At 37.9% G+C, this 13217-nt stretch overlaps 1 protein-coding gene across 5 annotated transcripts in view; it reads left to right on the top strand.

Annotated features, from left to right (window-relative positions):
• CDK14 (cyclin dependent kinase 14) overlaps positions 1-13217 on the top strand; it is a 320956-nt gene that overhangs the window by 222709 nt on the left and 85030 nt on the right. For all 5 annotated transcript variants that reach the window (XR_012834151.1, XM_075746221.1, XM_075746218.1 and 2 more), the window contains one exon: positions 5551-5599. Coding sequence is in view for 4 of the 5 variants with exons in the window: in XM_075746221.1 (XP_075602336.1) it covers positions 5551-5599 (49 nt within the window). In the remaining variant the exon portion in view is untranslated. The remainder of the gene's footprint in view (positions 1-5550; positions 5600-13217) is intronic.

The raw sequence follows: 13217 nt of genomic DNA, 5'->3' as shown, positions 1-13217 counted from the left end.
GTCACTCAGCATATGAGTGGGTCATGTTTAGCACCCACAGAACAGCAAATCGTGGCTCTGAGGCTGGGCTTCTGAAGGTGTGGATGTAATATATTAGCCTACTCCTGTTCTATACTCTTTTGAAATCTTAACAGTAAATGGTATGCTACGGGAAGATCACGCACTTGGTATTTCTTTCCAGTAAGGAATATGAGTACTGTATGTTTGCTCTCATTTATGTGGTTCTATGTAGGGATCTCTTTACACAGCACTTAAGATTTGGCTAACTTGGCCTTCTAAGAAGCAAATGGTAAACACTTGGAAGTGGTGTAGGATTTAAACAAAACCAAAAATCTCTTCTTTTGTTTCACATAAGCACAAATCACCTTTGATTAAAAGGTGAAACACAGCACCCACATGAAAAGCCAGGTCTTAACAGTGAGACCTGGTTGCTAGTGAGGATGATGACTGTATATTTGAGATAAAAATGCAGAGGATCAAATTTTGTTTCCCGAATTTGTTCCTGAAAGATTTGCAAATATTTAAGTGTTTGCATAAAGGAAATTAAAATCACACTTTTTACTTTAAATTTCAGATGAGCTTAGTGTGTCGATCTAGCAGTGTTTTTATTCAAAATAAGCAATTTAATAATAATAATCTGAAAAGATTTGAACTCTAGTATATATACTCACAATTTGAAGTATAAAAATTCAAAATGTATCTGAGATCAAATCTTGATCTGTAAATGTACAGTTTTTCAGGTTCCTTTAATCTCAGCATTGATGAGAGTGAGCAGTTGCCTCAGCAAGACGGTGTGCCTCACGTTGCTGGCAGTGGCTTGCGTGCGCTGGAGGATGGTTGTGTGGCTGGCTGATGTCAGCGTCTGCATGAAATTCTTGCTTGTGCCTGTTGGCCTTTCAGTTCTGAGGGAAGGGTAGTAGCTTTCACTACACAGGGTTTCTTCCACAAGGTTGGACTGAGATTTGGATCACCTGTGCTGCTGCCTTTTGTAATGTATTTCAGGCAAAGATTTCTTTTTTGGGGGAAGCCTTCATGGTAATTCTGCAGTATTCCCAGGATCTCCCAGACTGTCAAGATCTACTGACTGATATTACTATTTTTTATGATCAAATCAGTGGGAGCATCTGAAAAACAAATACTAAAGCTATATGCTTGAAAGTATCATAAAATGTAATTCCATGTAGTTGGTCAGTCAGATATGTACAGCTTTAGATTTGGTGGTATTAAATCCATCTAGCAATAAAGGACAGAGGCATTCATACAGGGGTGTGAGAGTCATTCACTCCAAAAATTAACTCCAAAGCAAACTTGGGGATGTAATTGTGAGACTGAATTCCAGTTCTGTCATTAATCAGACACAAGCAGGAGACCATGAGATAAAAGTTGGGAGGTTAAGTTACCTCTTTTTTTTTGCCTGTGTTGTGCCTGCAAGATTGGTGTTTGCAGGTATGTGATATTGTGGTTTCTCAGTTCAGGACTTAAAAAACTGGATCATGATGGAGAAGCTCAAGGACAAGATTATTGTTACTTCTCTGTTCTGGCAACTCTGAAATCAAAATCAGCTGGTTTTGTTATTCTGTTTTTTATTCTCTAAAGGATTAATTCAGGAAAGTTTTAGGACCTGGCATGTACACAAAGCTGGGCTTAATTCCCACGGTAGTCCCATCTAGTTGTACTGGCAATGAAAGTTAACAAGACTCTGTTTGGAGGCATGACCACAAAACTGTGTAGAAAAATGTGAGCTCTATTTTATTGATAGGTGGTTTCTTTCCTTAAAAATAATTTAAAGCAAGAAGCCTCTAATCTACTTGGAGTAGAGAGGAAGGAGTTGATACCAATAGTTAGGAGAACCATGATCTGCAGTCACACAGCATATAAATGGAGTTTGAAATAAAGGAGTTGGGACTAACATTTGCCTCTCTATAGACAGGGTTTCACCCTATACATGTTTTCCCCTTAGTTTTCCCTCTGCCTGCCCGGTAAATATGGTGTATAAGGTACTTATTTAATATGAAGTTTAGAGTAGAGCAGTAGAGTGAGTGAAGAAGGAAGATCCCTTTGAGAAGTCTGTTCATTTTGCTTATGCATGTCCCTTATAACAGCATTTATGTAACTGGTTCCAGTGTATCACTTTTTCAGTAAAAACCTCATCTGGCATAGCAATAGTTTTTCAGTTTCTTGCAGAACTGAAACAGATCTTTGGACATTAAGGCCTTCAGGCAATTTGGCCAAGTGGTTGACTCTGTGTTTTCCTCCCACAGTGAAAATACCTTAAATTGCTTAAAATAAACCTCTGACAGTCCAGTCAAGAAAATATGTTGTATATGATACTTCTTGACTGTTTTAAGTGGATGTAGCTCTGCTGAAGTCAGTGTGGCTGTGCCAGTTTGAACCAGCTCAGTATCTGACCAAAACATATTGCAGAATGACAGATAAAATCAAAATCTGTCTTTCTCCGGGTCTAGGTTAGCTTTTCAGCAATGCTTCAAGTCAGTTCAGTTCTCTTTCCACCCAGCACTTTTCTGCACCAAAATAGATTAATATGCAAATCTGCACTTTATTAGCTGGACTCCCATGTGTATCTCAGACTTGTTGCGCAGCACTGTCTAGCTGCATCTTATTTTTCAGTCATTTGTCATAAATGAATGGACAGTGTTATGGTTGGACTATTTACTTATAAAGTATAGGAAGTCTTTACTTTCTTCCAGTTTTTATGGCTAAGTATCTGCTTTCATATATGTTTTTAATTCACATTGGTAAATTGAAATTTAAGGGTGCGCTCAGGTCCTGCTGAGGCCAATGCAACTTGGCTATTAACCTTACTGGAGCTCATGCTTTTCCTCTGGAGAGCAGAAGCTGAATTAGTAAACAACAGGTAGAATTTTAATTGTAATGTTCCTCTCCCTTGTAAGTTTGAGTCATACTCTTAATGCCAATTCGATGTTTGAACTACTTAACTACAGAACATGTACTTCAGGACTGAGTTTTTATTTGTGCTATTGGATATTAAGACATAATCACAGGCACTGACCCAGTGCCACGTTACTGGTACTGAACCATGGCTGCATCTAATAATGATCCTGACTACTTTGCCCATTTGATTTAAAGACCTGCCCCAAGGCATTGGCACATCTGTAGTGAATGCATTGCATGCAATGTATAATAGAGATAAAAAGAAACTGGCACTTCCTATAGTTTTAATCTGGATGCCTCAGGTGTGGTAAGTCATTTTGTTGTAATATGTGCACACAGGAATTGTAAAGAAATCTCTTCACTTGCTGCTCTCAGTGTGAACGTACCCGGCAACTTCTTTTCCCCATCTTTAACCCTCGCATTCTGCACTCATTGCAGTATCAAAACTTAACAGAAAATAGAGAAAAAAACTACTACAATGGCTTAAATTGCTTTTCATTTTTATAGTATCCAAGCTACTAAGTGCCTGGGATAACTGACTTTATCAGTATTTGGAAAGCACTTTAGAGCTTCTAATTTACAAAATTTAGGATAATGTCAGTAGTGTGATATTCAATCTAAATGCTTCTCAAGTTCACACTAAGCAATGTGGTAGTATTTTCAACAATGAGGCATATCAGAAATGAGTTCAAATATGTTAAGAAATGTGCACATAATTGACAATAAGAATATTCTCTTTGGGGGCATATATTTACAGAGCAATATATTTTCTGTTAGTAAAATGTACCTATAATTTATTTCTTACCATATCCTAATCCTAACAACAAAGTAAGGTTTATAACACACTCTAATGCAGTTAATAAAAGTTCAACCTAATAATTTTAGTTTATTGAGAACTGTGTAATGATAGCACATCTGAGAGTTGTCTCTTTTCTTAGCTAAACATCTTCATTCTGACAGAGAAGTCAGCTAGGTGCTACTCTAATGGTCATCTACAGTAGTCAAATATTTTCCAAGTGCGGAAACGTTTTGTTGGTAACACACAAAAAAACCCTGAACAAAAAAACCCACAAAAAAACCTTTCAAACTTTTGTTTCATATGTTCATCTACATCTAAAAGTCTTTAACAGTATGACTATGCAGTTAGCATTTGGTAGTTTTTGCCAAGTTATTTGAGTAAATTTAGATACAATATTACATAAGTGATAATTTGTATTGGTGCTAAAACTAGTTAGAGTCATGTAGCTTCCAGTTTCCAATACACCTGTCATACGTATCTAAGAGGGAGTGATTCCATTGCTTTAACTGCATCACTATAGTTAAAGCAACAAAATTTGTACCTGTGAAGTGGCCCTCAGACACACTTTGCAGGTCTACCACTGACTGAAAACTTCCGATAGTGACGTCAATGAGAGTTGAACTTTCTGCATATGTCTTTTTAGGTAAAGAAAAAAAAAAAAGAAAATAGTTCTAAGAAGCAAAGTCATCCACAGTGATGCTAGGATTTCGTATATACTGTATCATTGGCATCTTTAGACCGGACTATGAATGAAGTATGTATGACTTTAGAACTGAAATAAGCAAAGTATACAAATACAGGAATTTGAACACAACCCCTCGCAAGTTACATTTACAGTTGTTTTGCACAGTAAGATGCATGCATGTGTGTGCATATATACATAAAATACTGTTGTAACTGTACAGTGTGCCTATTAAATGTCATGCTTATGGGTGGAGAGGAAGCAAAATTAATTTTTGAGGTTTTATGGAGTATTTTGTTAGGACTTCTTCACATTACACGAGGATAGCTGGCCAGGGCCAGTACCAGTCTACATAGTAGGATTTTAGTGCGATGAGGCTTCATGGAAAATGTTATTCTGTTCTCCAGCTGGATTGCATTTGTTTCTTCCTGAGAGGCACTTAGCTCCTGTTCAAAGAGAGCTCATCACTTCTGCAGCAGCTTTCATAGCATCTTCCGCCGCCAACTAGAGTCCTACTGCACAGCAAGCATCTTCTTGGATATGAGAGGGAAAGTACTTATATCTGAACTTAAGAATTTAATGTTTGAGTAAATAAACTGTCATTGTACTTGTTACTTCTGCTCATTAGTTATATGTGTTCTTTAAAAAATGGATTCTTATGTGGCCATCATGTTTTGTGTGTCCCTGTGTGTCACTCAGACCCACACTTACTCTTATGCCTCCTGAGAAGCATAAAACCATGACGGTGAGGTCACAGATAATTGTATTTGTGATGAAGAAAAAAAAAAATACTGCATTTCAGGCTTCTTTTTTTTCCCTAGCAGTCAAAAACCACTTTAGAAATAATTGTAAAAATTTCCATTTCTGGTGATGCTGCAGTAAATGAGATTTAGGTCATGATGGTTTGCTTTGTTTCATTTGTTTGTTCTAACAAGTTGGGGTCTTTTGGGGGGTTTTGGTGTTTTGGAGGGTTTTTTCTCCCTGTTTGTATGGCAATTTGCTCCTATGCTGGTTTTCTTTCCCTGTCTTGGGACTTGAGCTGCAGTAGTTACATAGAAGTGATGAAATGACGAAAATTGACAGTAGGTAAATATGTTTGGAAAAAAATCCTGGTTTGAGCATAAATAATTGAATGTGCCTCTTCTTTTTCTTACAGAACGGTTTACACAGTACAGCCCTAAAAACCTTAGACAAGCATGGAATAAGTAAGTGTTTTTTTTTTTTAATGTAATTACTCTTTTGACTCTTCAAGGATATGATTAATGTCAAGCTGAAGTTATCATAGTTAACTTAAAATGGCTCTATCCTTTTTAATTACAGTACAAATGTGGAATTACTGAAGCATTATTCTTTCCTGCTTCTGTCAGTTTTGAATGTTTTTGAATTGCCAATTGCCTGTAAATAGGGAGAAACTGTATAGCATCATATTTTCTTCTTGGGGATGTCAGTTGGCAAGTGTATTGAGCTCCTTGAGAGATGCTGTGTTACTGCTTTGGGCCATCAGTTTTGAATCTTGTTTTCTCTGTTCCACTATAACAAATAAGAGACTTTTAAATAATATGTTTCTAATCAACTTTTGAGTGTTGTTTCCACATAATCGTCCCCTGTTGCCATCTGGCCATAGCTGTGAGCTGATGACCATAGTGTTGTATATTTTAATTATCATGACTGAAAAAAGTCAATGATGTGAATTACGTGAATTTGCCGCCTTTTTTTTTCCTTTTAATATTTCCTGAATTTTGTCACATTTACATCATATGGACACTGATCTAAAGGTATTGTGCTCAAAATCCAGAAGGGCTGCCTCGTCAACCAGGCATGCCTAACCAATCATCTGTGTAAAATTTACTAGAAGATTTCTCAGCATATGAAGAATCTTTGTAGACAGGATATTTGGGCAGCACTGTGTTCAGTGATTAACATCTTTTATATTTTGAAGAAAGCATACACAGTTTGAGTTGGATGAGCAGGATAACAGCTATGTCAACAACTTGTCTTACCAGAAAAATTGTTAGAATTTTTCTCCACTCTCTTTTGACCAAAATTTTTTTGCAACAAGGCTAAGCCTTTGCTACACCAGCATTGCTGTTTTCTCTCTGATACTAATTCCAAATTTTATTGTTGGCACCAACCGGCTGTCTTGTTGGTAGATTGCCAAGGAGTTCAAGAGATAAATCAGCAGGGGACTGAAGCATCTCCTCCTCTAAGTTCACACTGAAGTTGAAGATACAAAATGTTTTGGTGAAGGAACTTCCTTGTTATAAGGAAAAAAGTTACCAATAGAGCAGAAGTCCAAATCCTTTTTCAATATCCTAATTTATTAGCAGTGGAGTGTGTCCACAGCTCTAAAACTCATAGCATGGTCACTTGCCCAAGATGTGATGAGGTTTATGCTCACTTTGCCATTCTATTATTTCTTCTCTATCTGCTCCTCTCCAAATCAATTTAATCCAGTGTTTTGGACTGAAGCACAAAGGCATTTTTCATTTAAAAACAACCAACCTACTTTTGAAATTGTGGTTAACTGAGGGAGGAGAAATCTCTTAATCTAACAGGATTGTAGTTAAAATTAGGTGTTAGTTGTTGGATGCAATACATCAATGTTCATCCTTTGATACAGAAATACAGGTTCTGACATGCCAGGCATCTTTCATGACCCTGTAGCTCACTCCACATTACTGCTGGATCCTCCATGGCTAGGAGTAACTTTCTGATTCCTGCAATGAGACGCATAAAGCTGGCACTGAAGCCAGTGCAGGCCTTCACAAGGGTCAAGTGTCACCTGCCTGAGTTAATTGACTTTCAACAGTCTATTGAAAAGTTCCTGGCTTGTCCAGTTCAGACTGGGAGCCTAATTTGGTGGCTTTCATGGAAGAGTCCATCTCCTGTTAATTCTAGAGGGAGGAACAGGAAGATTAGCTTCACTTATAGCTGGGTTTTGTGAATATCTCAAACAGTTTTGCTAGTTCTGGTGATCCTTGCAGGCATCTTGCAATGTTTGACTCTACCTCAGTCTTACTGCTTGGAGTAACATAACTCCCTGCAAGTCACAGCTTTCATTTTAAAAAGTAAGTCACTAGAATTGTCTATATTCTGTCATTTAACAATGAATTAAACTTGCTAGTTCATTTTTTTCTTTGAAAGTACTTAATGAAATCCAAAAGCTTGGAAGAAGCAATTATATTGCAACTTAGGCAATTAGATCTGGATTGGGAAAGAGGGACAAGGAAACTAATACTGATGTGAATGTGTTTGCTTAGGGGCATATATATATATATGCGTAAGTAATGTGAATAGATACTGGCACGCTATTCCATCCATTCTGTAGGCATGGACTGAGTGTTCTGTATTTTAACAGCAGTTAAACCCTGTAGTATCTCCTATGTATGAATAAGTACAATAACAGATTTGAATTTAAAAAGTTGCTATCATCTCATATTTCCTTCAAGAACATTGCATGAAATTTGTTTTCCTAAAATACAAAAAAAAAAGAACAAGACCCAGTTTGCTTAAAACAAACCCTCAATCTCTAAGACTTCATAGTTCACACAAGTTATGATCACATCACAGGCTGACTCAAATAAGACCAGAGCTTTTTAATTTATAAGAAACCTCTTCAAAAATATTTATACATTTTCAATGGTCCGTGCATAAAGGATCTGTAATTTTTTAGCATAAATGAAGGGATTGAAAGACCAAAAGCAATGACAATATATAGAGTTCAGCGCTTCACATGTGCTTCAGCGCTTCACATGTGCGGTTCTACTATAATAGGTAATAGTACCTCAAATTTATGTATCATTTACATTTGAAATGTAAAGGATTTTCTTTTTTTCTAGTGTAAATCTGTGTGCTGTATTGGAGCACTGTTGCTTGCACAGCTGTAGTTAAGGGTGTATAAACATTTCTGTTATAGACATCATATTCCCAAGGGTTTATAATTCAGCTATAAAACTGAACACATGGACAGACTGATTCATTCTAGAAATTTTCTTTATTATCATGTTTCAAAAAGCAGCAATCTCTAATCTTAAAAAAAAAAACCAACCCTTTTTAACTTCCTGATTTAATTTGTTGAAGACTGGTGATGACACAAAAATGTCCCATTTGAAATAAAATTGTTTTAAGGGTAGTTGGGATAAACATGACACCTAAGACCTGGAGAAAAACATACAGCCTTTTGGTTTTGAATAGATAATGGTTTTGTTACAGAGGTTCTTCCTCTGGACATCTTAGTACCTTTGAAAAATACTCCTTAAAGAACAATGTTTATGGTCTTGGAAGGATTTAGGTGTGTGCTTAAGCTTCGCTGAGGTGAAGTTCTGTTACTGCACTTTATAAAGAGGCCATTGAGCTACAAAGAAATTAAGGAATTTGTCACACAGAAACTGCCCTAGAAACTGTAAAACAGTGCATGAACTGTATAACAGACCATGACATTGAACTCTGTGCTCCCAAATTGGAAGAGAACACCTTTGGTTTTCTGAACACAATGAAGCTTTCACCATCTACTGTTCCATCTTTCAGGCACAGTCTGGCCCTTTATCTTGTCCGCATACACGTTTTGAGGTCCTGCCTTGGAAGAGTGAGAATATGGGTTTAGAAGTCTTCAAAGCGGCTCACCTCAAAACATACATTATAATTCAATTTATGTAAGGAGAGATTACTAGAAGGAAGAATAACACTCTTCCACCATCTACAGAGCCAGCTTCATGTCTGTAAGGCAGAAGGAACAGAGGCAAAATACTCCAAACCCAAACCCCCCAAAAAGCCACAGATGGTAGACTGGGGGCAAAATAATTGCACCTGACTGACTACACCAGCTTCCAAGAGATGGAAATTTTAAAGGCAGAGCCAGACAATGGAACAATGATGGACACAAGCCAGTGGCTCTTTAATTCCGAGTCTAACTGGAAATTAGCTAAAAGTATGGAATGTAACAGCAATGACAAAATGAAACCCAGCAGGCTCATTATATAAGAAGTCAGATCCCTAAAATTCTTAAAATAGAATTGGTCAATATTAGAGGCTACTTTTGGGAAGTGCTTGAGGGAAATAATCTAACTATCACTTATAGTTAATTAAGTTCTTTGGAGACTTTAACACTGAATTTATTCACTGGTTGTCAAACTACGTAAATATTATAAAGAGAATATTTACTAAATAAGGTGATATTTATAAATTTAGTAGAAATGCTTATAAAGTTAGGAAACAAAACTTGCATTGACATTTGTTTCTATCTAATATGAAGCTTCACCTACATTGCATGACCTGACATATTGTGGACTGCGATTATAAAACGCTGGTCTAAAAAAGAATTAAGATGTGGTAATCTGATCTTCCTATAGAGTTCATAATGAATTATATTTTCACTTTTTCTCCTGAACTTTTCTGTTCAATTATGTCTACACAATAAAAAGCAAGAACAGCTCTGCCTTCAGAATGCAATGCAACCTCTTTCAATTTGCAAAAGCTTCTCCACAATAATAAACCCTTACAGAAGAATAACAAAAGAGAACTAATTATCCTTGTGTATATTAGGAAGGACATAAAAAGCTTTTTCAGATCATTGTGTCATAATGGGTTGCATTGTGAGAAATTGGGTTGGAAAGAAAAGGTGCAGTTGAAAACAAATTCTGCTCTGCATAAATAGGACTACTACTTCGTAATTCCCCAACATGGCAGTATTTATTCTATAAATAACACTTTATTCTCACAGCTAGTCCCACTGCTGGGGATTTCTTCCTTTAACAAGATGGCCTCTGTACTTGAGACCTCCCTTCCTGAGGCCAGAGTGTTTAAAAGTTGCATTCCAGGACAGACTGGCCTATTTTGGGACCGTTATTCAGTGAAAACTTCCTGAAGAAAGCAAAGTGAGTGAATAGAGATAAGTCCATGTATTTTGAGTCTGTGTTTCATTTCAAGCATGTCACAGACTATGGAACTGTTTAGAGCAGAGACTCAGGAAGGGGTTTTGGTTTGGGGTTCTGTTGTCTGTTTTAAGAAAATCTTTGCCTTAGTGGGGTTTTGACTAAAGACAAAACTCTTTCCTAATTGTCACTTTTATCCCCTCCACCTCCTGTCCCTTCACCAGCGTTGTTTATTGCAATGTAGTCTGTAGTGCCACTGAAAGAATATTCAAGGTTTCAAGCACAGTAGGAACAAAAAGCTTTAATGTTGTCACTAAAACCTTTCTGATGGATAAAACTATGCAATAAGGATTTAAAACTATACCTGTGCAAAAAAAAGATGGATTATCAGTGTACGACCATGTGCAGTTTGAGTACAGGGAGGTCGCACCAGGGCTGTCCCCTCGCTCGCATTTGAGGAACAGTAAGGAATCATGCTGGGGGGAGCAAGGATGGAAACTGGACACAAAATGAAAAGATTTAGAATCATAGAATGGTTTGGGTTGGAAGGGACCTTAAAGATCATCTAGTTCCAACCCCCCTGCCATGGGCAGGGACACCCTCCACTAGACCATGGTGCCCAAAGCCCCATCCAACCTGGCCTTGAACACTTCCAGGGATGGAGCATCCACAACCTCTCTGGGCAACCTGTTCCAGTGCCTCACCACTCTAACAGTAAAGAGTTTCTTCCTAACATCTCATCTAAATCGACCCTCTTTTAGTTTAAAGAAGTATTTAGAAGTATTTGTGATTTAGAGGCACGTAAACCTGCCTCTGTCTCCTGAAGATTTGCAGTGATACCGCTGTACTGAAAAAAACCCATTTCTAATTTCCCATCTTGTTTCATATTTCCCACAAATACCCCTTTATCTGTCGTTACCTTTTACCTGAGGGACTTCAGGAATCACATCATGACGAAACCCGGGTTAACCTGCGACACAAACACCGAGTCACTCACCAGATAGCAAATTTATTACGCTATCTTTATAAAAACAAAACAGCTTGACCCCTCCCGCGCAGTAGCTGTGGGTCGTGAACACACACCCTGGGGGGGCGGGAGCGCGAGGGCGGCGGCGCGTGGGCGTCCGCGGCGGTACGTCAGCGCTGCGTGCGCTAGGGGGAGCGCTCGAGCTGCCGGAGCGTGGCTGGGTGTTTGGCGGGAGGCGGGCAGGGGCTCGCGGCCTGTGAGGCGGGGGCTTTCCTCGCGCTGCTCTTTGTTCATTTCGCTACTTCACGGGGTTTATTAAATTACTTTGAGGGTGGTGGGAGCGGCTTGTTTACACGTCAAGTGCCTTTTTGTGTGTGTGTGTCTGCTACTGTACGTTGCACCTACTCGGTACCGTGTTACACGTTTCTGGCACCGCGAAGGGGCTCAGCTGCGCGAGTGGGAGAGGCAAAGTTCTCAGCCCGGCTCTGGGGCGGTCGGTGCTGAGCGGAGATGCACTGCGGGGTCTGTCAGCTTTGTGGTAATTAATTATATGATGCTGATTGAAGGCAGTGACCAAGATCTCTGGAGTTTCTCTATTTATCTTTTTGCCAAGATGAAGAAATCTTTACAGTTTAGGTTTGACTGTTTCCTTCAAATTGGAACAATTGTAAATTGCTCAAATGTTGCAACTTCTAAAAATATTCCTAACAGACTTCCTTGTTAGAACGTTTATCCCGACGTTCACTTTCTTTTTGCTTTATTCTAAATTCCCCCTCTTTATAATTATATTGTTAAGCTTTATGTATTGTGTTACATCTTGGTCCAGATAAAATATTAATAAACCTAAACAGCACCACAAAAGCCTTTGTCCTCTTTTTCAGAGTACTAATAACTCTGTGTTAGTGAAATTACATTGTTACCCTCCTGCACCTTTCCCATTGGTGACAGCTGTGAAAATACAGTCCCACCGTACATGGATGTTCTTTGTTGTCTTCTGCAACATCTAATTCAGTTTCTGGCATTGGACTAGAGTTTGGCATTATTATCTCTGAATCTATCCATATTTTCAGTTATTTTTTCCCTGGAAATAATTGTTTGTAGTTCTCTCTCCTCTATCTTGTTTGTAGATTTTCTGCCCACATATCTCACTTCTGTTAGCCTCTTTGTACAAATTTTTTGTCTTCTATGGTGTTTTCAACATTGAGTTTCATCTAAGAATTGATTCAGTATGCAGTGTATCCCTTAGTCCAGTTCATTAATAAAGATGTTAAATAAAACTGTGACTAACACTAATCCCTCTGGCACACAGCTGGACACTTCCCTTCCAACTCAGTACATTGCCACTCATCATTACCCTTTGCTTATGGTCTGGCAGCCAGGTTTCAGTCTACGCAATAGTGTATCACATCCCAGCTCTTTGGAGTTTGTCCACAGAGCAAGATTATTTAGAGAAATCGCATCAAACATTGTCTCTTATCACTCTTTTCCACCAATTATTAAGTACACTTTTAAAAATAATCAATTTATCTGATGTCTTGTTCATTAATCATCTCTTCTTTTGACTGCCATTTTGTCTCATTTTTTTCCTAAAACTAATAGACTATGCTGTCTATGTTTTACTTCTCTTATCTATATTTTGCTTCTATATTGTGTGTTGACATCCAGCAAATATTTGCCAAGATTCTCTTCCTTATTTGAAAACCAGAAAGGAAGTAGGTGTATTTTAATTTTTTTTTTTATAAGTCTAGTACAATACTTGAGAATGCAGAGCAAAATTAGCTAATGTTATAGTAACTTATCTATAGTAATAAGCCTGTAAAGACAAATGAGGAAAGAGAACTAGCTCTTCTTGTGTAGATTTCCTGGAAAGACTTTTAAAGGTGCCTTACATTTGTTCTCTATCCTCACTAATTCCTTAAGAATTCCTTGAGATATTGAGACGTATATCAGATAGACATGTTTATTTGGTGTTTCCAGGTATGCTTC

Source organism: Balearica regulorum, chromosome 2 (assembly GCF_011004875.1).
Source record: "Balearica regulorum gibbericeps isolate bBalReg1 chromosome 2, bBalReg1.pri, whole genome shotgun sequence".
NCBI lineage: Eukaryota > Metazoa > Chordata > Aves > Gruiformes > Gruidae > Balearica > Balearica regulorum.
Note: the sequence above shows the minus strand (reverse complement) of the source record. Positions and strands in the feature narration are given on the sequence as shown.